The following is a 23,729-nucleotide window of genomic DNA, read 5'->3' on the forward strand; positions in this document are numbered from 1 at the left end:
CGAAAATTTGTGGTTCCTTAAGCAATTCGCTAGAGAAATATAAAAAAGCCGATGTAGAAGTACTAGAAAGAACTCAATTTTGGAGTCATACTCAAATGAAGTTGGGGAATTTGTAGTGTAGTTGGGAAATTTAGAACGAAAATTTGTGGTTACTTAAGCAATTCGGTGGAGAAATATAAGATAAAGTCGATACAGAAGTACAAGAAACAGTTGAGCTCTGCAGCGTTTGGAAGACGAACTTAATTTTGGAGTAATACTCAAGTGTAGTTGGGGACTGTTTCCCGAACAACAGTGCCATCTCCATAGTGATGTAATGCGGTCTTTACATGCTTGAATAATAAGTCTATTATTCAATCATGTAAAATGGATCTCTAAAGAAAGACTTTGCTTCGACATTGCCCATGACAATGTAGATCTTCAATGTCCATTTCTGCGGTTTGACAAATACAAAATGCAAACCTTCTCACTTGATAAAATTGAGGGATTGGCTCGAGGACTATTATGACAAGAGATTAGATAGCTTAAGTGGCAAAGTTCTTCTTTCTGAAGCGAAAGATCATATTCAAGAAATGCCATCTGAGCTTTATTCTCAGTAGAAAGGTTGGACGGCTTTTAAATGCTTAAGGGAAATACTTAAGTGAATCTATGGAGGATGAAGTTACTTTTACATCGATCATGATTAGGCATTGTGGTGCATCAATTTCGATTGTTGATCTTTAATGGAATCTCTCTCTGTATTTATAAAACTGAGTTGAAAGTTTTTAAACATCTCAAGTATTTGTGCAGCACTATCTAAGTATTCTATTTCGAAGATATTTAGTTCACCAAATGCATAAAAAAGAACCCCATTACTCAAGTAAAGCACTTGGACATCTTGTCCATGACGTTTACTGAAATCTTAGCATGTGACTTTTAGACCTATTTCATTATAATGGAAATCAAAATTGTAAAAATTATTGAAGTACGTGATCCATAAGTTAGTCCTATGTAATGTAAACAGGTACATATCCTGCATAACATGGCACCATGTTGCGGATTATATTTCCCATAATTTAAAGGGAGTATTTTTGGGATTACTACGATGTAATGCTTATATGGTTTAGGTGCACACGCGTGTGCAGAATGATCTTCCTGAATAATTTTCTTGGCGAAACTATAATCAAGCATTAGAGTAAAAAATCGTCCACTTTATTTTAAATATATTTTCTATGTATTGGAAAGATATCATTAGATAGATATTATATTATAGATAACTGCACAAGTATGCAAAGTACAGAACTACTGCTAACTAATAACGAAAGTTATTCCCCACAGCTGCAATTATTAAACTGGAAAATGACCAATTTTTACATTTTAACACCTTCAAAGGATAAATATAATAAAAGGAAATGCTTGTAAACCGGGTTAAAAGTTCAACCAATTTGACTAAAAGGTACTTAAAGCCTAAAATATCTTCACTTATTACTTCCCCATCCGTATTTATATTAATTCTGAATTCTTTTAAAGCCAGCTTTACACAATCACACAAGTAATATGATGTGTCAAAATTTTGTGTGAACAGTACGGTTGGCATCGTCTAAACGCAATATGTAATGAAACCAGCACACATTGAGAGAATATGGATGGAAAATTTGACAGTTGTATGGCACTCTTCATTTTTTGAAATGATTCAAAAAACAAGCAGTTCGTTTTAGATCAGGGATGTATTTTTATGTAAACACATACAAAAAAGTGAAACAGCTGTTTCCATCCTAAAAAAAAATATATATATATTACGGCTCTTATTCTCTTTTTTTATTAAACAGATGGGATTTCATATTACTTCTTCGTTAGACTTTACATAAGTGAAGTGTGATCGCGTGAAGTGCCCTTAAGTACTTTTCACATTGAAATTGTCCCCAAGAATGTCCGATTATTTATACACCTCACTTTCAACACATACCTAATACAACCCTTTTTGTGTTAATAAACGAATAGTAATAAGTAAATTATTCGCTGCCTTAACTTTTGAGCAGTCGGGGATTATGGCAAACAAGAACAAAAGAAAACGAATTCAAAATAATACTAAACTTATTGATGCAACTCAAAATGCAACGACATTATTCATGTGCACAAAGTCTGTCAAATGACGAGTAAAAGAACCAAACAATAACAAAACTAAATAATCATATATGTAAGTATGTATATACTATTTGACTAGTAAAATAAAATATACATATATAAAAAGTGTATATACATACATAAATACACAACATCTTCCATATGGACTTTATGATAACACATGCTGAAATAAAATACACAACAAAAAAAAAACACGAGTAATGGAACGAGTGCACAAATAGTAGAACACAAATTCTCTCATAAACATATGTGTATATAAGTATGTATGTAAGTGATGAAAGAGAAATTTAAGAATTTTATTTCACCACCACCACCACCCAAACAAGGTTGTCAAATGAAGAAAACAATAGCTAAATAAGTCTTTTAAACTGACAATAAATAGAAATTGTAATTATTCAAGCTTTTTTATATAAAAGATTTCCTATAAAATATAATTGAAAATAAATGAAACGTTAAGAAGTAGATTTTAAGTTTAATATAATCGAGCTTTTAGGAATATTCGTGAATAATCCTGTAAGTGAATAAATGAAGCTTAGATCCACATATCTCACAGTTTAGAATATGAAGTAACTGCCAAGAAAACGTTTGCTTTTCACGGGTAGAGCAAGGCATTCGCAGAGAAGATGGACGACCGTTTCTTCTTTTTCCCTGTCTTTGCAACTGCGACAGTGTTCATTGAAGGGTAGCCCAAGCCTATTTGTATGTCTGCTTAGCACCCTGTTATTACTGCTATTAATTTCGATATATCTCCTCTACTTCGGTTTATATGGTGACTTGTGCGTTTCTAATCAAAGGAGGTACACAACATCTTGGCCCCTAAGTTATTCCGCCTTTTTCAGCCTTTCGAAGATAGAATCTGTGGATACTATTCTTGATAAAAACTAACGGGGTTCCTACTGGAACTGCACTGGAGATATCAAGAGCAGATCTTGTTCTGGCAAGATCCCTGCCTTTGCAACTGCGACAGTGATCATTGAAGGATAGCCCAAGTCTACTAGCATGTCTGCTTAGCACCCAATGTTGCCGCGAATATTGAGGACGTGTAGGTAATCACGAAGAATCGTTACACTCATGGCTTACCATGGATGATCTGCTCCAGGTATTGCATTTATTTGTATAGATGGTCAGCAGGTCTGACTATTAGACCTTTGGTAATCGGTGTTTGGACCGAAAGTACCTTAAAAGCATATGTTACGGTTTAATGGCTCAAACACTATCACTGGCATAGTTATGAATATTTTAACTAACATATTCTCCACATGAATGCCGAAAATAATGGTCTAGGTTATGTTCTCATTAAGAAAATCATTCGGTTAAATGTTCTTGATATAGACTATAGAAAAAGACATAGATTAGATCTCAGTCCTTACATCAAAATTCTCCCAAATCTAATATTCGAAAGAGCGAAATATGTAAATGTTCCATGAATAGGTTTTTCTCGAAAGATATGAAGAGTCACGAACATAACATTACCGCGGCCATTTTAAGGGCATCCATAATAATGAAGTGGATACTACTGGTACTATAAACTGGAGATGACATTTCAGATCATGGTTAGTCATTGACATGACCAGAGAATCGCATAATCTGGATGACCAGATACCAGCATGGTCAGTTGGTTGAGGTTTCTTTGGGATCCACGTTATGGCTATGGTTTAAACCTAATTTGGCAAGACGGATTCAGGATAAAGTCTTTAATTCAGGATATGTTTGGTGCAGTTGCCAATGACAACAGATACTCTACAAGCCTTGCCACCCGTATACTGTCTCTCTATCTGTCTCGATGTGGGTTTAAATCAGACTCCCCATTAATGATAAATAAAATCTTCAACACGTTTTAACCAAGCTGTATAATTGCTCTGTACTATAAGCAATGATGGCAAGAGCTCAATATCCATACAACACAGATTACTACTAAGGATGCATGGATACCAGGAGAACTTAGTTTTAGCAACATTTCCTTTGCTTTGATATTGATTACCATGGTTTTATACTATTCATCAAGACAACGACAGTTCAAAAACCTTGACATTTCAGTGGCTATATAAAGGTTACATGAGACCTTACAGTTTATTTGTTGTTGTAGTCGAGATGAAGTATGGTGCGATGCAATTTTTCCAATTTGGACCAGAAGCTCTTTTTAGAAAATTTCTTAAAATTCCTTTGTCTAATTCGCATCAGTATTATGGCATCCAATGCATTTATAAAACTCGGACTTTGATGAGTTCTAGTTACTTTTCCAAAACAAGATTTCGATTCCTTTAGTCCTTATTAAAGTTATTTTCACGTATAAAGGTTTTTCAACTACCTATGTTAAACCCACTGCCTAACTCCAACATGAACAAAAGGTTGTAGATATTAAATATCTTTTCAAACATTTCGTACATCTTAAACAGTTGTCCATATTGATAGTGGACTTTGGTTGATCAGTACTTTATTCCTTTATATTATAAAAATGTGTCAAATTTGTTAGACCAGAAGTTGCTTAGCCAAAGCAACACTCCGCAAAAGAAATAATGACCTTTAAGCTTTACTGTTAAGGATATTCAACGACCCATAGCACCCCAAAAATAGACGCAGGAACCAACCACATTCCAATTTAGAAATCCATTGAGAATTTAAAGACTTTTAACTATAAAAAACGCTTAAATCAAACAAGCAAAAAGTAGCTAAATTGACTATCTTCTGCTCATGATAATATCATTAAACAATAACACAATGTTTTTGTTGCCGTTGTTGTTGTGTATACGTACATATGTATATGTTGGGAATGCATTGCATAGCACGTATACACACCACTTCACTAACTAATGGTGAATTAATAAAGTGAATGTAATTTTTATTATGGTTAAATTTAAAAAAGAGAGAAAAACAAAAAGAGAGAGGGCAAAAAAAAGAGTATTTTTTACAGAAAGTAATACACTGAACAAACGAAACTAAAGAGAACGAAATATTTTTATGGTACGATTTTCTTTTCGCTGTGTGTAGCGAGCCGCAAACAAACCGGCTTTAAATAAACCTATTTCCCAAATATATTCGGTATTTATCTTGTGAATCTCTTACAGAGTGGAGCTAAAAGCTGAAAGCAAAGAAAAAAAAAACAAAACTAAAGAAATAAAACACGAATGAACTTTTTTTCCTCTGTGCCGTTAAATACGTAAAAAATAAAAGAAAAACATATTTAATAATAATATAACAAGTAAAATAAAAACAAAACTAACTAACGGCTTTAAAAGTGAAGAGTAAGAAGAGACAAATAAAATAAAAAAACAAAAAAAGTGTGTGATTTATAAAATTTAACACAAACTTATAAACAAGTGACCAGATTTAAAGTGCAGTGCATTTATTTAAAGAAACCGAAAAAAAAGGAATTTAATTAATCATTAAACTTATTAATATATTGAATATTTTTTAAAACAAAAAAAATCGTGTTGCACGCAAAATAAGACAATAAATAGAAAATAATTAGGAAAAGCTAGTGAAAGTTAATTTTTTTCTCTATTTTTTAAAGAAAAATACACGCACGTGAAAATTTTAGAAAAAAAATCTTTTGTTAAAAAATTTTTTTGAATAACGAGCAACAATTTCGAAAAAGTCTCACAACGGCAGCCAAAACTATAAATATGAATCGTTCAAATAGTTTTGTCTCCGCTTTAAAATGGTGGCCTTTACAGGGTCATTTAAATCAAACACATAATAATGGCAATACAGGTGATGGTGGCGGCGGCGGCGGTGGTGGCACCGTTAATGTGGGCCACCATCAAAACCCTTCACACAACTCTAGCAGTGGTGGTGGTCTGGGTTTTCGCGGTCTTATACCATTCAATAGGACATCGACAGCTCAAACATTCGGCAGTTCGGTGGCTGTACAAAAATTACGTGAATCCAAATGGTTTAAACCTGATGAACAACGTATCTTTTGTGCTGTAGTCGAGTGCGGTTTCATTGTTGAAGTACGCAGTAGTGCAGCTGTGGCCAGGAAATTAGCACAACAACAGCAGCGTAGACGTCAACGCCTGTTGTCTCTAACGAATAAGACACGACAACAAAATAACAGCGGAAGCAGCAGTAGCAGTTCGAACGACAGTTATGAACACGAAGACGTTGAGGAATTTTGCAAACATCATCAAACAAGTGTTCAAATGTTATTGTCTTCGAATGGTTCATATCGTAATAATCACAATCATAATCATCATCATGATGTTGTTGACGACAATTATGATGTTGATGATGACGATGACGATGATTTGGATTCACAAGATGAAAATAATACCCCAATTACCACCTGGTTTGGTGTGGTGCTGTGTAAAACTAATAAAGGTAGGTTAATGTTGGATTTTAATCCATCTTTGGGAGGATAGAAAAAAAGGTTTTCATGGATTTTGTAAAAGTGACATTGGAATTATATTAAAAGTTATATAGGAAGTCATTGTAGGCGCTAAATGTGTTGCGTTAACCCTACACAATTGGACGGATCACTATTGTTCCATTTACTTCTTTTAACCCCGTTTCTAACTCGATATCACTCCTGCAAACCTTCTTTAATTATCAAAGTCCAATTGTAACAGTATTCTTCTATAACATATTCGACATTTCCGAAGCCGATCGGAAGCACTCTACACCTCGCTAAAGAATAACCTATTTCGCCTCTAAAAGAGAATCTTCAACGATCAGAGTTTATTCCAATATTTTGCTTTTCAAACGATATGTTCAATCGTAAGATAACTCTGGTATGCTGCAACCAGTTTGGACTAAATAGTCCTAAACGTTTCCTAATCTATGAAAACTAATTGGCAGTATTCCATATTCATTTTATTTTCAAACCTGGACTAATTTCAGCCTTTTAAGGGTTCTTCAAATGCCTATATCCCAGTATTTTAGTATATGATATGTTCAACATGGGTCAAGGACATATGCTACTCTTTTAAAACGAACCAACTACACTCCGCAACTCTTTTAAACATTATCGAACATTGACCATTTTCAGCCATATAAAGGGGCCTCAACAATCCTAGTATTATGTCATATCAACTATACAACATGGATTCAAAAGATCCTTAGTATACTCTACTCTTCCAGAACTGATTAAGTGAACATCGTATCTCTTGAATTTTTAAAACTGTGGCTGATCGACTTTCTTAAATTCAAAACCAGTACTGACTCAAACTCCATGTCAGCCCAAACTGCTGGATTATCGATGAGGATTTCTAAGATCCTAATATTGTGCCAACTTCTTGATCCTTTGAACTTTATATTTCATACACTTTTAAAACACTTCAACCCTCGTAAATATGTATTTCGCTAAAGGAAGTCTCACCACTTTCCTAAATTTAGCATGAAAATTTCGCATGGTGCCATCCTCATGATTATCGACTTTCAGACATTCAAGACCTATAGTTAAAACAACTAAAACCTGTATTGTATTGAAGACATACGATCCTATATTTTTCCCTATATAGGTGCACAAGCACTGAATTTATAATATTAGCATTAATTTTTTTAAGGAATTAAAGAAAATTTGCTATTTGGCAAAAAGCATCATGAAAATTTATTTAAAAATGTGTGTACGTGCGTAAAGCAATGAAATAAAAAACACAAGTCCACAAAAATATTTTTTTATAAAAAAAATGTAAAAATAAATTTTTGTTTAATATATTTTGTTGGTATACGAATATATATTTTTTTATTTAAAGAAAAATGTTCTTAGCACGAGTTAAAGCTCGTGATATTTTATTTATGTTTGTTTGATTTACTTTTTGAAATAATAATAATAATAATAAGCAACAACAATTAAATATTTATTTATAATACATATGTATTAATATATAACATCAAAATATATATTTTATATTTATGAAATATATTAGTTTTAATTCATTAATTAGGGACTTTAAGCATCATCACTTTTGTGACCTAAAAAAGAAACTTAATCACGTATCTTTTAAATCAATTCATTGAAATTAAATAAAACATTTTGTTAAATTTTATTAGTAGGAATATAGACATTAAAGCCAGTAGAATCTTACTAGGAGAAGAATGGTACTTTTCTATTACATTTTAGTAATGCCCATACCTGTTTAAGGAAAGTAGTAATTACCCACGCTCTGAATTAGACACCCCATAGCCTGGACTTCAGACTATAGACTCTCAATAGACTCTCTACAGTCTGAACTCTAGACTCTCAATAGTCTGGACTATAGACTCTCTATAGTCTGGACTATAGACTCTCTATAGTCTGGACTATAGACTCTCTATAGTCTGGACTGTAGACTCTATATAGTCTGGACTATAGTCCACACTATAGAATATATATAGTGTGGACTAAAGATAGTCTATAGTGTGGACTATAGATAGTCTATTGACTGGACTATAGATAGTCTATTGACTGGACTATAGATAGTCTATAGTCTGGACTATAGATAGTCTATAGTCTGGACTATAGATAGTCTATAGTCTGGACTATAGATAGTCTATAGTCTGGACTATAGATAGTCTATAGTCTGGACTATAGATAGTCTATAGTCTGGACTATAGATAGTCTATAGTGTGGACTATATATAGTCTGGACTATAGATAGTCAATAGTCTGAACTATAGAAAGTCTATAGTCTGGACTATAGATAGTCTATAGTCTGGACTATAGATAGTCTATAGTCTGGACTATAGATAGTCTATAGTCTGGACTATAGATAGTCTACAGTCTGGACTATATATAGTCTATAGTCTGGACTATAGATAGTCTATAATCTGGATAGTCTATAGTCTGGACTATAGATAGTCTATAGTCTGGACTATAGATAGTCTATAGTCTGGACTATAGATAGTCTATAGTCTGGACTATAGATAGTCTATAATCTGGACTATATATAGTCTATAGTCTGGACTATATATAGTCTATAGTCTGGACTATAGATAGTCTATAGTGTGGACTATAGAAAGTCTACTAAAGTTAAATGAAATCTCTTAATTTTCTAAAGCAAAATTTAACTATTTCAATCGCGCACTATTCAAACCAATCTCTACGCTACGTAAGTATGTCCAAGATGTGTGTTATTATTGTTTTTGTCAATTATGACGAGTTGAGATGACACAATAATCAGCTTCTTCATATTTATACGTTTTTTTTTTTTTTTTTTTTTTTTTTTTTTGTTTAAACACAATAATCATGTCAACGTTGAAAATAAACAATAATAATAAATTTTTAATGAGTAAGAAAATCAAACTGATGATAATAAACTACATATAAGAGAGATAACTGTCATAAAATAACAACTACAACAACAATAAAAAACTCTATATAGATATTCAGTCCAATTTTCAACTATGCATAATTTGTATTTAAGTGGTCTAGTGATTTTGCCACAACAAATAACAAATAAAATAACTACAACAAAGGTAAACAACAGAATAATTTAAAACGCATATTTATAATTAAAACCTTTTTTTTCTTTGCTGTTGTTGTTGATAAACAACCACCTCTAATGCAAACATATTTTTGTTTTAGAACCAAAATACTAGGTTTTGTATTCTCGAAAATTCTTTTTAGCGAAAATTTTGATTTTGTTTTTTTTTTTTCTTTTTTGCACTTTGTTTTTTTTATTTATGACTTTATTACTGTTGAGTTTTACAACTCTAATAAATAACTTTGTTTGGTTTTAGTAACAAACTTATTGAATTTAATGCATTATGTTCTCTTTGGTTTGATACTCTTAAGTTGGTTAATTACTCTTTAGTTGCTAAATGATCTCTTAAAGGTATGAGTTATTGACAATGCTGTCAAATGTTGTTTACTTTATGTTAATGGGTTTTTATAGGTTTGCTTATTGTAAATCTAAGAAAATGATAGGCTTTAATCGTGGTATATTTACAAGAGTAGCAAATATGGTAAAAGAGAGAATCTCTTGCATATTTCTTGTATTAACTAAATCTTTTGAATAGTAAATCTAACTAATATGTATAGCAAAGAGAGATGTCTTGAAATTGCGTTTGATTTAGTGTGGTATATTTACAACACCTATTTGCAAATATGGTTAGTCTAGCAAATATAATAATCTGAGTTTTGTAATTAATTTTAAATATTTCTTCACAATTTATAACACATTTACAAGAGTGGTATATTTACACAAACAATTTGAAATGTGATGTAGTCTAACAATTGTAGTCATCATATTTTCTATACTGTTTGCTACATATTTACAAGATGTAGTAAATATACAAAAGAAGATGCTTCTCATTAAGTCAGGCATATTTATCAGACTTGTTTTCCTATATTTTTACCTTAGTAGATCTTTTAGCTTTAGCATAGCTTTCACATTCAAGGTGTGAAGTGTTGTAAATTTACAAACCAGTGTTATTTAGTCTTGTAAATAGATAATTTAATATAATATATTTATTTGCAAGTATACATGAAAAATCGTAATTTATAAAGTCTGGCATATTTACTAGTCCTTTTTTTATTTATTTTCAGTGTTGCAAATCTTTAAGATTTTTCATTGCAATTAATGTTTTCTTTTGATATGGCATATTTACAAGGTCTTGCAAAGTACAAAATATGAAAAAGAAAAAGAGAAATTTATGAAAAAGTAATTTCTACAGTCATGCTTCTTTACAAGACCGGTTTGCATGTCTTTAAGTCTTGCAACTTGCAAATTTAAGTTTTGTGTTATCATTTAAAGTTAAAACTATAAATTCTTTTGTTATAGAGCATTTACAAGACCTTATTAAGTTTACTAAGCGTAGCAAATGAAAGTTTCTTATATTTTCTGGCTGATGTTTAGTAAATTTTATTATTTATCCCCAATTTGTTAAGTTTATTAGCTTTGCTAGAGATATTTTACTTTAAGAAAGGATTTTTTTCATATTTTCTTTTTGTTTTATGGTGTTTTTTCTCAGTGTATTTAATTGTTTTATTAAACTTTGCATTTCGCTTTAAACTTAATCACTTTATAGTTTATAAATTAAGCAATTATTTTCTTATCAACTCCTATTAGCAAATATACTATATGTACTACTATTATTGTTTTATACTACACTTTAGGCGTAACATGGCCGATTTTGTCGTTAGTTTATTTATTTATTATTTTTTTTAATATTTATATGGCATTAAAAAGGAATTAAATAAAAAGTCAATATTTTTATTATTATTATTATTATTGTAACAGTTCATTATTTATCAATTTTGTTTTTGTCTTACTTCAAGAACAAATAAATAAAAGTGTCAGTGACTTGAGGCAGGCAAAGAGTTGACTTTAGAAACTATTTAAAATTATAAAACAATTTAAAGTTTATGTAGGAGGAGAAACTCATAAAAAAGTATTAAATATTAATGACTCAGATGATAAAGATAAATATTAAAAAAAAGAAAATAATTAAGGTCAAAAGTTTGCAATTGAAAGTCCCTAAATACTTGTTTACATGACAATTACTAACTTATAGAATTGATGAATTGTCAGCAGCTTAGTACTAATGACCAGACGCTTCTTTAGTGTGCATAGGAATCTTTCAATATTAAATATAATAGTAAAATCTAGAAGTCCATAAAGTAATAAGTTTGAAAACAATAATTTTCAGTGCCCTCACCATCTCCCCCCTTCTCTCTCTCTCTTTCTCTCTTTTTCTCTATACGAGATATTTCTTTATAAATCTTGTTTACAATTGTGATTAACTTTCTTCAATTCTTTTATTTTAATTTATAATGTTATTATCAAACCTATACGGTTTATTGTTATTAACAAATTATATATGGGGGGGCCTGGACTGTTCAATTTTGAATCATAATTTCACCAATTTTCTATAAATCAAATGAAAGGCCTTTTAAGATAGAAAAAATAGTTATCTAATCTTTAAGAATTTTAATAACAAATTATTTACGTGTTAATTTTAATACATTTCTATTTAATAGAAATGTCGATTACTCAAGTTTTGAATCATAGAGTTTTAAGACGTCAGATTTTGATTAGATCAAGATAAGTTTATATACGTAGAAATTATATACGTAGAAATTATATACGTAGAAATTAACGGATCTATAAGTATTAACATACAGGAGATCGTAATATTCCATTAAATGAATAGGATATATTTGCTACAACAGCCTCAGTAATAACTTCTATAAAAATCGAAAGTTTTCTGCATGTTTAGTCATCCAATAGCTCCAATTACTGCCCTTGAATACTAGTCTTATATTTGAGTCTAAATCAATCAATTGATTCCTTAACGATTGCGATTTTTGTTTCAATGTTTCAACTGCACGCGATATTTAAGCGCCAACTATCTTGGGCTAATGTTTTCAGATCTTAAGGGAGAAAGTTCTCTCCACAAAGACCAAAACTTGCCATTCTAGCAATAGCTTTATCTCGAATATTCTTCTCAAAACTACCAACAGTAAATAAGTTTGAAATATTTTTAGATTACAAAAGTATTTGCATCTGATCTCGACAGATGCAAATTATATTCTGCATGGTTAGTCATCTTCCTAATTAAGTTTTCAGATTCCAACAGTTCCAATTAATGCCCCTGAATACTAGTCTTTATCTATTTGACTCTTCATCAATCAATTGATTTCTTAACGATTGCGATATTTGTTTCAAAGTTTACTGCACGCGATATTCAAGCGCCAACTATCTTGGACTTAAGATTTTAAATCTTAAGAGAGAAAATTTTCTCCACAAAGACTAAAAGTTATCATTCTAGCAATAGCTTTATCTCGAATATTCTTCTGAAAACTACCAACAATACATAAGTTTGAAATAATTTTAGATTATGAAAGTATTTGTATCTGATCTTGACAGATGCAAAGAATGTCAACCTAGCTACAGCTATATAACCCTAAGGTGTTTCAGCAGCTGAAAATTTTTGAGAAAACTTCTATACTCTGAGATGTATTTCAAGATTTTCACAATCGTTTAAAGTCATAATCTGCTTGCATCTTTCAATGATCAAATACCGATTTATATATTCTAATGGGTGTCTTTCGTTTTCGAGTCCACAAGAAAATGCCTTAGAAAACGTTTGCATTCTGAGGTGTATTCCCAGATTTCCACAACCGCTATTATTGACATTCAAAAGTAAGTTTTCATCAGCCTCGTCTTCTGAGATTTCCACAACCACTTTAAATGTCATTCTAAACTGAGTCCTAATCGCTTGAATTTCACTCAACATGATATATTACCGATTCCTAGATTCCAATTAGTGTCTCCTGTTATCTCAGGAACACAATTTGTGTAAGTTCAAAAGAAAATTACTGATCTTCTGTGGTGTATTCCAAGATATTCACAACCACTTTTAATGTCATTGAAAAGTGAGTTTTACTCTGCTTGAATCTGATCAATTACCAACTCTTAGATGACAATATGTGTCTCTCGTTTTCCCAGGAATACAATCTTTTTAAGTCCAGCAGAAAATTCCTTAGAAATCTTTCGTCGTTTGAGATTTCCACAGCCGCTTTTAATTCTATTCAAAACTGAGTCCTAATCTGTTTGATTCTTTATATAATGAATTGCCGAGTCCGGCAAAAACTTCCTGAGAAAACTTTTACCTTCTGTATTGTATTCCAAGATTTCTACGACCACTTTAGATGTCATTGAAAAGTGAGTTCTAATCTGCTTGAAAATGATCAATTACCAATTCCTAAATGACAATGACTATCTCTCGTCTTCCCAAAAGTACAATCATTTCGAGTCCAGTAGAAAATTCCTGAGAAATTTTTCGTCTTCTGAGATTTCCACAGCCGCTTTTAATTCTATTCAAAACTGAGTACTAATCTGCTTGATTCTTTAAATGATGAATTGCTGTTCGCTAGATTCCCATGGGTGTCTTTACTTTTTCCCAGAATTACAGTCTTTTCGAGTCCAGTAGAAACTTCCTGAGAAAAAATGTGTTTTATAAGGTGTATTCCAAGATTTCCACAACCTCCTTTAATGTAATTGAAAAATGAGTTCTAATCTGTTTGAATCTGATCAAATAACTATTCCTAGATTCTAATGAGTGTCTCTCGTTTTCCCAGGAGAAAACTTTCATATTCTGTGGTTTATTTTGAGATTTACACATATATTATTGCCAATTCTGTCTCTTGAAATCATAAAGATTCTCGGAAGCTTTTCGTTTTCTCCGGGACATATGTATTTGTATGGAATTTGTTATTGGAAAAAATTGTCTTTATGATTCGAAGATATGAACAAACATAGAATACTTCGCCTTCTTAAAGGTCCAATGTAAACATTGATTCTAAACCCAGACAACATGCTTTCTTCAAAAGAGAAAGTTTTTGGAGTTTTGAAAGTTTTTCCTATCGGGTCTTATTTGTCATTTCATAACATTTCACGATGACTTTAACATACCCCCCAGCAAACATGTTTGAGGGGTAATTTATCACTATCTCGTAATCGTTATGAAAATAAAAATAATAATAATAAAAAGACAACTGACTCTTTGTATAAGAATAATCTGGATAAATAACAATTAAATTAGTGTCAACAAATTTATTAAGATTTAAAATTTTAATTCAAACACACAAATACTTATAATAATAATAGTAAAGTTTTTTTTTTTTTCTTTAAATAAATTAAATTGAATTTTGTTTTCTGGAAAAGTTTTAAAAATTCTCCACTCAAACATTTGCATTTAAAATGTAAAGTAAATATTTAAATTTATTCTAAATATAATTTGTATTTTTTTCCCTCACTTTTTTTTGCAGATAATAAACCAAAACCCGAAACAATTGAAATATTTTCTGTGAAAATACGTGAGAATGGCACCTTTAAAATGATAAAAATGTCACTGGATGACATTTGGAATAATGATTGGGAATTGCGTATTAATAATTTTGCTGATAAAGAAAAACCGCCACACAATGAGAAGGATATAAGAAATCAGGTAATGTTGCAAATTTATTCTTAATCATATCATTAGTTTTTTATTATATAAGTTATTTTTTAGTTTTAAATAGTTTTAGGTTAGTTTAAGATTAATTTAAAATAATTTTAAATTGTTATAGTAAATATTTAACAAATTATTCAAATGCGCAAATGTGTGGTAAGGAACCATCCATGTAGAGTAGAATTTCCCAACATTTAATCAAAATTTTAAGATAGAATAGAGTTATTCGTATTCACGACCTTTTACTTTAAGTGAGAGACTCTGTTATGCTAAAATGTCTATTATAGTCTTAATCTCTTTGTAACTGATAATTCTACTTTTCGTTCTTGAGATCTTCAAAACATATCGAGATATAGAATAGAGTTAATCTCCTTCACGTGTTACTGAGATATAATTATGCTAGTTTTATGATAAAAGTCTTGAAGACCCAAAGGGTTTATTGTGAAATGAAGAATAAATAACAAGAATATTAAAGAGATGATAGCAAATAATTAAGAAAGAGTGTTAAAGTAAGTAGTGTAAGAATTTCCCCCCATAAGGAATTTTACAGAAAGAAAGTGGAAATGTTAGGGAAACTATTGTGCGTCACTTTATAAAATCGAATATATCGAGGAAACATAATGTTAAGAACTATTATAATAACTCAAGTTGCATAATCTCTCAAAGATCAAACAAATTACTCACTATAGATCATTTAAGATCAATTATATAAATATCGTCTGATGAAATTCCAATGGTACATATATTGCAATTTCTTATAAAGGGCCTTTCCTTGGAATTCGTATCCGGTTAAAGTAAACCTAGTAACCGTAACGTAATAGGTTTCAGGAATCAAAACCATAAGGTAGACCTACCCCCATTTTCTCAATGTCTTGTTACAATTTATCGCAAAGATAAAATGACAGTTTCGTTGTAACTTTCTTGAATAATAGCCTATCCTTCGCTTGCCTTATAGATAAACAAGAATAAGCTCAGACTCCTTATTATGTTAACACTCTAGAGTCTTCTCTCTGAACTTTTTATCGTATAGATTAAGATCGGTAATTGTCATGAAACAATGGACCGTAAAACACACAGTCCGATTGTCGGGTAAATAGCCATGCTCGATTGCCCTTTGATTGCCATATCTGGTTTGGCTTCAGAAATTAATTGAAAATGTTTTGGTCTCGACACTGCAGAGTTTGCATGAAAAAATGGACTGACGAGCCGATTGTCAATATTCGATTCCTCTTCGAATGTCATATTATTCTGGTATTAATTTCCGAAGTTATTCGAAGTTGTTTTGGTCTTTGAAGAGACCTCTAAACTTAAACGAAAGATTTTACTGCGAACTTAGTATACTAATGAGATTATTTACATTTTGCACTTGGACATTTGTTAAAGCTATATTACACTGTCTATATGCTACGAGTTTATTTAGTTAGTTTTCTAAGTCTAAATTTCTGAGATTTCTCAAGACTATATGATGGATCTATACTATTTACTAGGTCCAAACAAAACGGAGCCCTTTTCGACTATACTGGACTGTTTGTTCTCATTAATCTAACGTCTAGACAAATCAATCCATTTTTAGGATCTCTATGGACAAGGTTTCTCTTTCACAACCTCTTACCAAACGGAAATAAGACAAAAGAATCATTAAGTTTATATATCTTGCAGAAATATTTTGAATTTTTTTATATTCTCTGGCCCTTTAGAGGTCGCCCTTATAACTTTTTAGGTCTGTTTAGTGTAAATTTTTAAGTATTATTCCAATAACTATTTCACCCAGAGATCAAAGTATGCTTTTTTTAAGGAAGTCCTTCATCACATAAGGTTTCGGAGCTATTGGGTTCTGAATCCTACATTGGCAGAGAGTAAAAAATTAGTTCTCTTACTGGTTTTTATAGCGTTTTAAAAATGCGTGTGTTTAAGAGTGTTTAAAAGATTTTAACAAAGTTCTTTAGCGATCAGAGTCCTTAAGATTAAAAAACACCGCTCTTGCGCTCTTTTATTGAGTCGTTATAACAGCTTGAAGAGTGCAAACTTTTAACAAAGCTCTTTGCGGGTCAGAGTCCTAAAGATTAAAAAAACACCGTTTTTGCGGTCGTTATTGAGTTGTTATAACAGTTTAAAGATATATTTTTTCCCCATTTTTGTTAAGACCAATCTGACGACTTTGAAATAAGGGTTAAAACTCTTTTATATGTATATCCTTCCTTCTACGCGTAAGGATATCATTTTTGGCTCTGTTATAATGAGATTTTTTTAAAATTTACAACGGATGTGATAAAGAAATTCAACTTTGATCTCTCGGTTAAGATTTCTTATTTTTTAATTATTTCTATTTTATAACTAATTTTAATAATATTGCATTTGAATAGTTTATTGACAATTTATTTGCAAAAGTGGTTTAAGCTAACTCTATTATTTTTTAAAATTTTAAGCCTTCTCTCCCTCTCTCTCACACTCACATTCTTCTTTCAACAACAACAAGGAAACTAAAGAAACTCTTGCAACACAACAGGATAAATATTGAATATTAATAAAATTAAATATTTAACCTTAAACCATTCTAATAATGAACCTTTTTACTAGGATCACTAATTAGAAGAGGAGCCTAAACACTAAATGAAAGCGATAAACAAGGCATAACGTTTTCTAAAAAATAAAATGCAATGCAATTAAGCGCTTTAATATGGGTGTAGGCTAAAAAGATACTTTTTTTTGTAAATTTAAAACAACAAATGCTAATTAATGTTTTTTTCAATAAAAACTGTTTACAGATATCCTTTGCACGCAAAGCCAAACAAAGCTTGTGGAATAATAATAAGCACTTTGTGTATTGGTGTCGCTACGGTAGTCGTCAACAGGATGTCAGAAAACGTCAGGTGAGAAGATAGAAATTTAATAAAAATTAATTTAAAAATTGAAATTTAATATTTTTGTATTTGTTTTCTTTGCTTTTTTTTATTTGCAGATGTCCGAATGCGTTAAGTGGGGCAGTGTGGGCATGAATGCCGGCATGTTGTTATTAATGAATAAACAAAAATCCTATTCCACCTCTAAGTAAAATTGTAATTTTGTGCAAATTTTTGTTTAAATTTGTGCAAATTTTCAATTATAATTTGTGTTAAACATTTTGCTTTATTTGCCAAATGTGGGTAATTATTTGTTTAAAACTAATTAATTGTCTTAAATTAATGAGGATTAGAATTCCTAAGGGAACGTTTTTTTGTTTTTCTTTTTTATTTATTTGAAAATGATAAGATAAAATTAAATATATATAAAAAAAAATATTATAAAACAAAAAGTTTTATTAAACTTTTGTTGTGTTTATTCAGAAATATATATATAAACAAACAGTTTATATATTTATAGCAATTTTTTTTTTAATTAATCGTATAAATTTATTATACGTTTAAGTATTATTAGTATTCTTATAACTAATTAAACTCACGCTCGCCTTTTTTTATTAAAACTAAATTCTAGTCCTCATTTTATAATTTTAGTTAAAAAAAGTAAAATTAACAATTGCCACAAATATTTAAGCCTAAACTAGCCACATGGCCTTTAGTAGCGAGTTAAACTCAAGCTTTCGAAAAAAGAGAATAAAAAAATTTCAAAAAAAATTTGAAATTTTGAAAAAATTTAAAAATTTTGTAAAATTTTCAAATAATTTTGAAATTTTTTTTTTACTAATTCAAAAACTTCTATGAAGTTAATAAGAAATTTTTGTTAATATACATTTTGCTAAAAGAAGTTTATTTATAAATTGTTTCAATACGTTATGTTTTGAAATTATATTCAAAATTTTTAACAGAAAATTTTTGTTCAAAATCGTTTAAATATTACAAAAAACAAATTCAAAAGAAACTCTTAGTGTGTAAAGTCTCTGAGGCTTCGTCAGAGAGTAATAAAATGCTCTCTCTTAAAACAAAGATTTGTTAGAGAAGTGCGAGGCAAATGGCTCTCTTAAAAGCCGTTGTGTAAATTAGCTCTCTAAATGTTAATACATATATGAGGTACACTTAAACAGAGAAAGGCAAATGAATCTTAAACAAAGATTTGTTAGAGAAGTGATAGGCAAACGGCTCTCTTAAGAGTTGTTGTGTAAATTAGCTCTCTAAATGTGAATACATCTATGAGCTAGCGTACGCTTAAGACAAACGGTAGGCAAACTACACTCTTAAGAGATTGTTAAGGCAAAACGTAAGCTTAAAACAGTGGTAGGCAAACGACTCTCTTAAGAGATTGTAGAAGACAAAACTTATATATTAAATATTGTACATAATTTCGAAATCGTTTTTAAAGCAGACATCGTTAGAGAGTAACAAAAGAGGCTCACTAAATGTGAATACGCTAAAAACGGAGAAAGGCAAACGACTCTCTTAGCACTCTTTCTCTTAACTTATATATTCAATATTGCACAAATTAATGAATCGGTTCTTAAGCAGGCAACGTCGGAGAGTAACAAAATAAGCTTTCGAAAGCATTTGAAACACTGATAGGCTCTCACTGTCTCTCTTAAGAGACTATTAAAGACAAAACTCACAACTGAATCGTTTTCAGAGTAACAAAATTAGCTTTCGAAGGGAGAATAAAAGTAAAAGCTAATGTACGCTAAAAGCAGAGATAAGCAAACAACTCTCTTAAGAGATTGTTAAAGAGATATTAAATATTGTACACATCAATTGAATCAATTTTAAACCAGATAACATCAGAGTGTAACAAAATTAACATTCCAAGGGAGAATAAATGTACGTGCTTAAAACAGAGATTAACAAACGGCTCTCTTACAAAATTATTAAGACAATACTTTAGTTTTCAAAAATTCTTAAATTTGTTTAAATCGTTTTAAACTTTTCCGGAGAGTGCCAAAATGAACTCTCTTAGTTTGTATAGCTTACGTATGTTTAAAACAGTGATAGACAAACGGCTCTCTTGTGTGATTGTTTAAACGAATCGTTTATAAGTTTTTAATCAGAAATTGGCAAAGAACTTTCTCATAAGACTTATTGCTGTCCTTTGTTTGCGCAAGAACATACTCAATTGAGTCTATCTCTCTCTGCCGATGACTGGTTTGAAAACCAGAGAGCTCTTTGCTTATAACTAATGTAAAGCTCGGCATTGTAAGCAGAGATAGAGAAAGAGCAGAGATTTAAAAATAATCTCTCTAACTAACAGAGAGCTCTTTGTTTAAGTGTAAAGCTCAGCATTAAAAACAGAGACAGAGAAATAGGAGAGACTTAAAAAAATCTCTCTATTCGAGAGAATAGGGCTTAACGTATCGTTAAATTAATTATAATCGAGATCTTTAGGTTTTACTTTCTTCATTTTAGGTTATTAGTGACATGAAATATATAATTTTTTTCAAAGATTTTGCAAATCATATGGAATAAAGAAAAAGCTTATATATTTCGAAATTTTTTTCAATAGCACGATTTGAGATTTATTAGAGACGTAAAATCTAGACCTTTTTAGGATTTTGCGAAATATAATTTAAGAAAAAGGTTATATATTTCGAATAATGTGAAATATGTGAACTTTTTCGTAAAAAATATTTCGAAAAAAAATTAAATTCTAGAACAAAAAGATTTTGAATATTAAAACAAAAAAGTTAAGGAAAAAGTTCATATATTTCGAAAGTAAATTATAGAAAGCTTTAAAAGCTTAAGTACATGAGATGTGTGAACTTTTACGTTAAGTTGGAAAACAAAAAAAAAAGTTGAAATATTTCGAAAAATAATAAAGAAAAATTTTAGCAGTAGTTTGAGACTAAAGTTTCTTTTTAAACAAATAAAAGACATGAAATATGAGCTTTTTCAAAAGAATAGAAAAATTTACATGAAGAAGGTAAAGGTCTAATTATTTCGAAAATAATACAGGAATAGAATCATAAAGTCAGTCAATTAATAAAAAGCTTTCAGCTTATAAGTTTTTAGATAACATTTTTCCAAGTTTAAATTTCAATAGAAATACTTTCAATTTTTTGAAAATTTGAATTTTTTTCAAAATTTTTAAGTTCGAATTGAAGATTAACTAAGAAATCGGCTTTTAAGAAAACTAAAAATAGGTTTTTATGAATCTTTATGTTTCCGAAATTATTTTAAGAGGTTTAAAAAATTTTCGAACTTAAGTTCGAATTTTCGAAAATTTTTCGAACTTCTTTAAAAAAGCTTTAATACGGAAACTGCATTAAATTTTTATTAAAATTAAAGAAAATTTTCAAATTTTACAGAAATTTTAAAGTTTGAATCGAAAAATTTTAAGAAATTTTAAAAAAATTCTTAAATTTTTGTAAAATTTTAAAGTTCGAATTGAAAAATAACTATGAAATTGGTTTCTAAGAAAACTGAAAATATGTTTTTATGAATTCTTATGTTTTAGAGATTATTTTAAGAGCTTTACTTTTTTTCGAACTTAAGTTCGAATTTTCGAAAATTTTTCGAACTTCTTTAAAAAAGCTTAAAAAATATAAAATAATATAATTGCATTGTAATTTTACTAAAATTAAAGAAAATTTTCAAATTTTATTGAAATTTTGAAATTTGAATTGAAAAATTTCTTTAAAATTTTTAAGTTTTTTTTAAAAGTTTAAAGTTTGAATGGAAGAAAAACTAAGAAATCGTCTTCTAGGAAAAATAAAAATAGGTTTTCATGAATCCTTTTGTTTTCGAGATTTTTTTAAGAGTTTTAAAATTTGTTTCGAATTTATGTTCGAAATTTCAAAAATTTTTCGAACATATTCTAAAAAGCTCAGCTATTGAAAAATTCGAAAATTATTCGAACTTCTTTTAAAAACCTAAAATATATTTGTATTGTAATTTTATTAAAATTAAAGAAAATTTTAAAATTTTATTGAAACTTTGAAGTTTAAATTCTTGAAAAAAAAATTTTTTTTTTCAAAATTTTGAAGTTCGAATAACTAAGAATAACTAAGAAATCGTCTTCTAAAAAAAATAAAAATTGGATTTTATGAATCCTTGTGTTCCACAGTTTATTTAAAAAGCTTTGGAAAGTTTTCGAACTTAAGTTCGAATTTTCGAAAAATTTTCAAACTTCTTTTAAAAAAGCTTAAATACTAAAACTATATTGAATTTTTATTCAAATTTAAAATAAAAAAATTAAACATTTTTTTCAAAATTTTAAAGTTTGAATTGAAAATATTCTTAAAAATTTTTAAATTTTTTTCCAAATTTTGTTGTTCGAATTAAAGAATAACTAAGAAATCGTCTTGTAAGAAAATTAAAAGTAGTTTTCTTTGAATGCTTAAGATTCCGAGATTATTTTAAGAGCTTTAAAAAGTTTTCGAACTAAAGTTCGAATTTTCGAAAATTTTTCGAACTTTTTTAAAAAAAGCTTAAATATTGTAACTTTAAGTGAAATTGAAGAAAAATCATTAAAATTGAAGAAAATTTTCAAAAATTTTAAGTTTAAAAAGAAATTTAACAAAATTTGGAGAAATTTTTTTTTAAAAATAGTAGAAACTCAAAATTGTTTTTTGGATCGTATTGTAATATTTAAACGATTTTCTTAATTAAAATTAACATTAAAAAAAACCTAACGTATTGTTATCATTCCTTTTCGTATTTAAAAAAATGTAAAACTTCTATTATCAAAATAAAAAACTAAAAAGCTTTTTAACATTTTATAAAGGCATCGCTATCATTCCATTTTTACGATGCTTTTTAAACATCTAAATTAAAAAAAAACAAAACTAAACACCAAAAGCTTTTAAAATATTACAAAAAATTAAAGCTTAAAGTTTAACTAGTTACAAAAAACAAAAAAAAAAAAAGAAACTCGCATTACACAAAAAAAAACAAACATTTTTACAACCCGCCCCTAACACTTTATAAAAAAACTGTGAAATTGTAACAGAAATGGAGAAAAGACTTATTATTAATTTTTTTTTTATAAAAGAAAAAAAGTTCTAACTTATTTTTTTATAATTTATTAATTATTATTTAAGCAATTGTTATTGTTGTCTTTATATATATATTTATAGTACTATTAAGTGTTTCTTTAAATTGAAATTGAAAAAAATATATATTGTCATAAAAAAACCAATAAGAAATGTTATTAAAATAAATAAATAAAATATTATATGAAAAAAGAATAATTATGTGATTTTGTTTGCTTTTTAAATTATAAGTATAAAAATTAATTAAATAATTAAATAAATAAAACAACACATACATATACATTTGTTTATTTAGGTTTTAAGTGATATTTAAACAATGATATTAAAAAAAAGTAATGTGTTATTTTTATATTTATCTTTTTATGTATTAAGAAAAAAAATTGTTAAAAAAATTTTACAATAATTTTTTTTTATATAACAAAACAAAAAATATTCATGTGCAATTCACAAACGATGTCGTATCGTTGTAAAATTGTATGTCGTAAAAAAATTCAAATAAATTTTTTTGAAACAAAAACAAATCAAAAATACTAAAATACAACTTACTACAATACAACCGTACAACAACGATTGTGAATTGAACAATTATATATTCTTTTTGTAAAATGTGTCTTTTTTTATATACACTTTAAAGAAAAACAACAACAACAACAACAACATACACTTATTGGAGCTTAATACAAATACATACATATTTAATAAAGCAATAAATATTATAACAAATTAAATAGTTTTTTTTTAACAAATTTTTTTTTTAAAGGTAAGTTTTACGATAAACTTTAAAAGGTCCTTCCAAAAGAATAGCATTTATCACCACTTCAAAAGTA

General features: G+C 29.0%; 2 protein-coding genes across 3 annotated transcripts in view; one reads left to right on the forward strand and one right to left on the reverse strand.

Annotated features, from left to right (window-relative positions):
* LOC111679743 (pre-mRNA-splicing factor ATP-dependent RNA helicase PRP16) overlaps positions 1–23,729 on the reverse strand; it is a 61,403-nt gene that overhangs the window by 32,037 nt on the left and 5,637 nt on the right. The window lies entirely within an intron of this gene.
* LOC111679744 (serine/threonine-protein kinase DDB_G0283821) lies at positions 5,162–18,256 on the forward strand. 2 transcript variants are annotated; one of them, XR_006940146.1, is made up of 4 exons: positions 5,162–6,441; positions 14,815–14,993; positions 17,423–17,704; positions 17,762–17,866. XR_006940146.1 is itself a non-coding variant. In XM_023441339.2 (4 exons), exons 1-4 carry the CDS (start codon positions 5,745–5,747, stop codon positions 18,046–18,048), a joined length of 1,074 nt encoding a protein of 357 aa, XP_023297107.2. In that variant the 5' UTR covers positions 5,164–5,744; the 3' UTR covers positions 18,049–18,256. The 2 variants fall into 2 exon arrangements, 1 of the variants encoding a protein (XP_023297107.2); XM_023441339.2 differs by lacking the exon at positions 17,423–17,704 and adding an exon at positions 17,956–18,256 and having other exon boundaries at positions 5,164–6,441.

The sequence above is a fragment of the Lucilia cuprina genome, chromosome 3 (assembly GCF_022045245.1).
Source record: "Lucilia cuprina isolate Lc7/37 chromosome 3, ASM2204524v1, whole genome shotgun sequence".
Taxonomy (NCBI): Eukaryota; Metazoa; Arthropoda; class Insecta; order Diptera; family Calliphoridae; genus Lucilia; species Lucilia cuprina.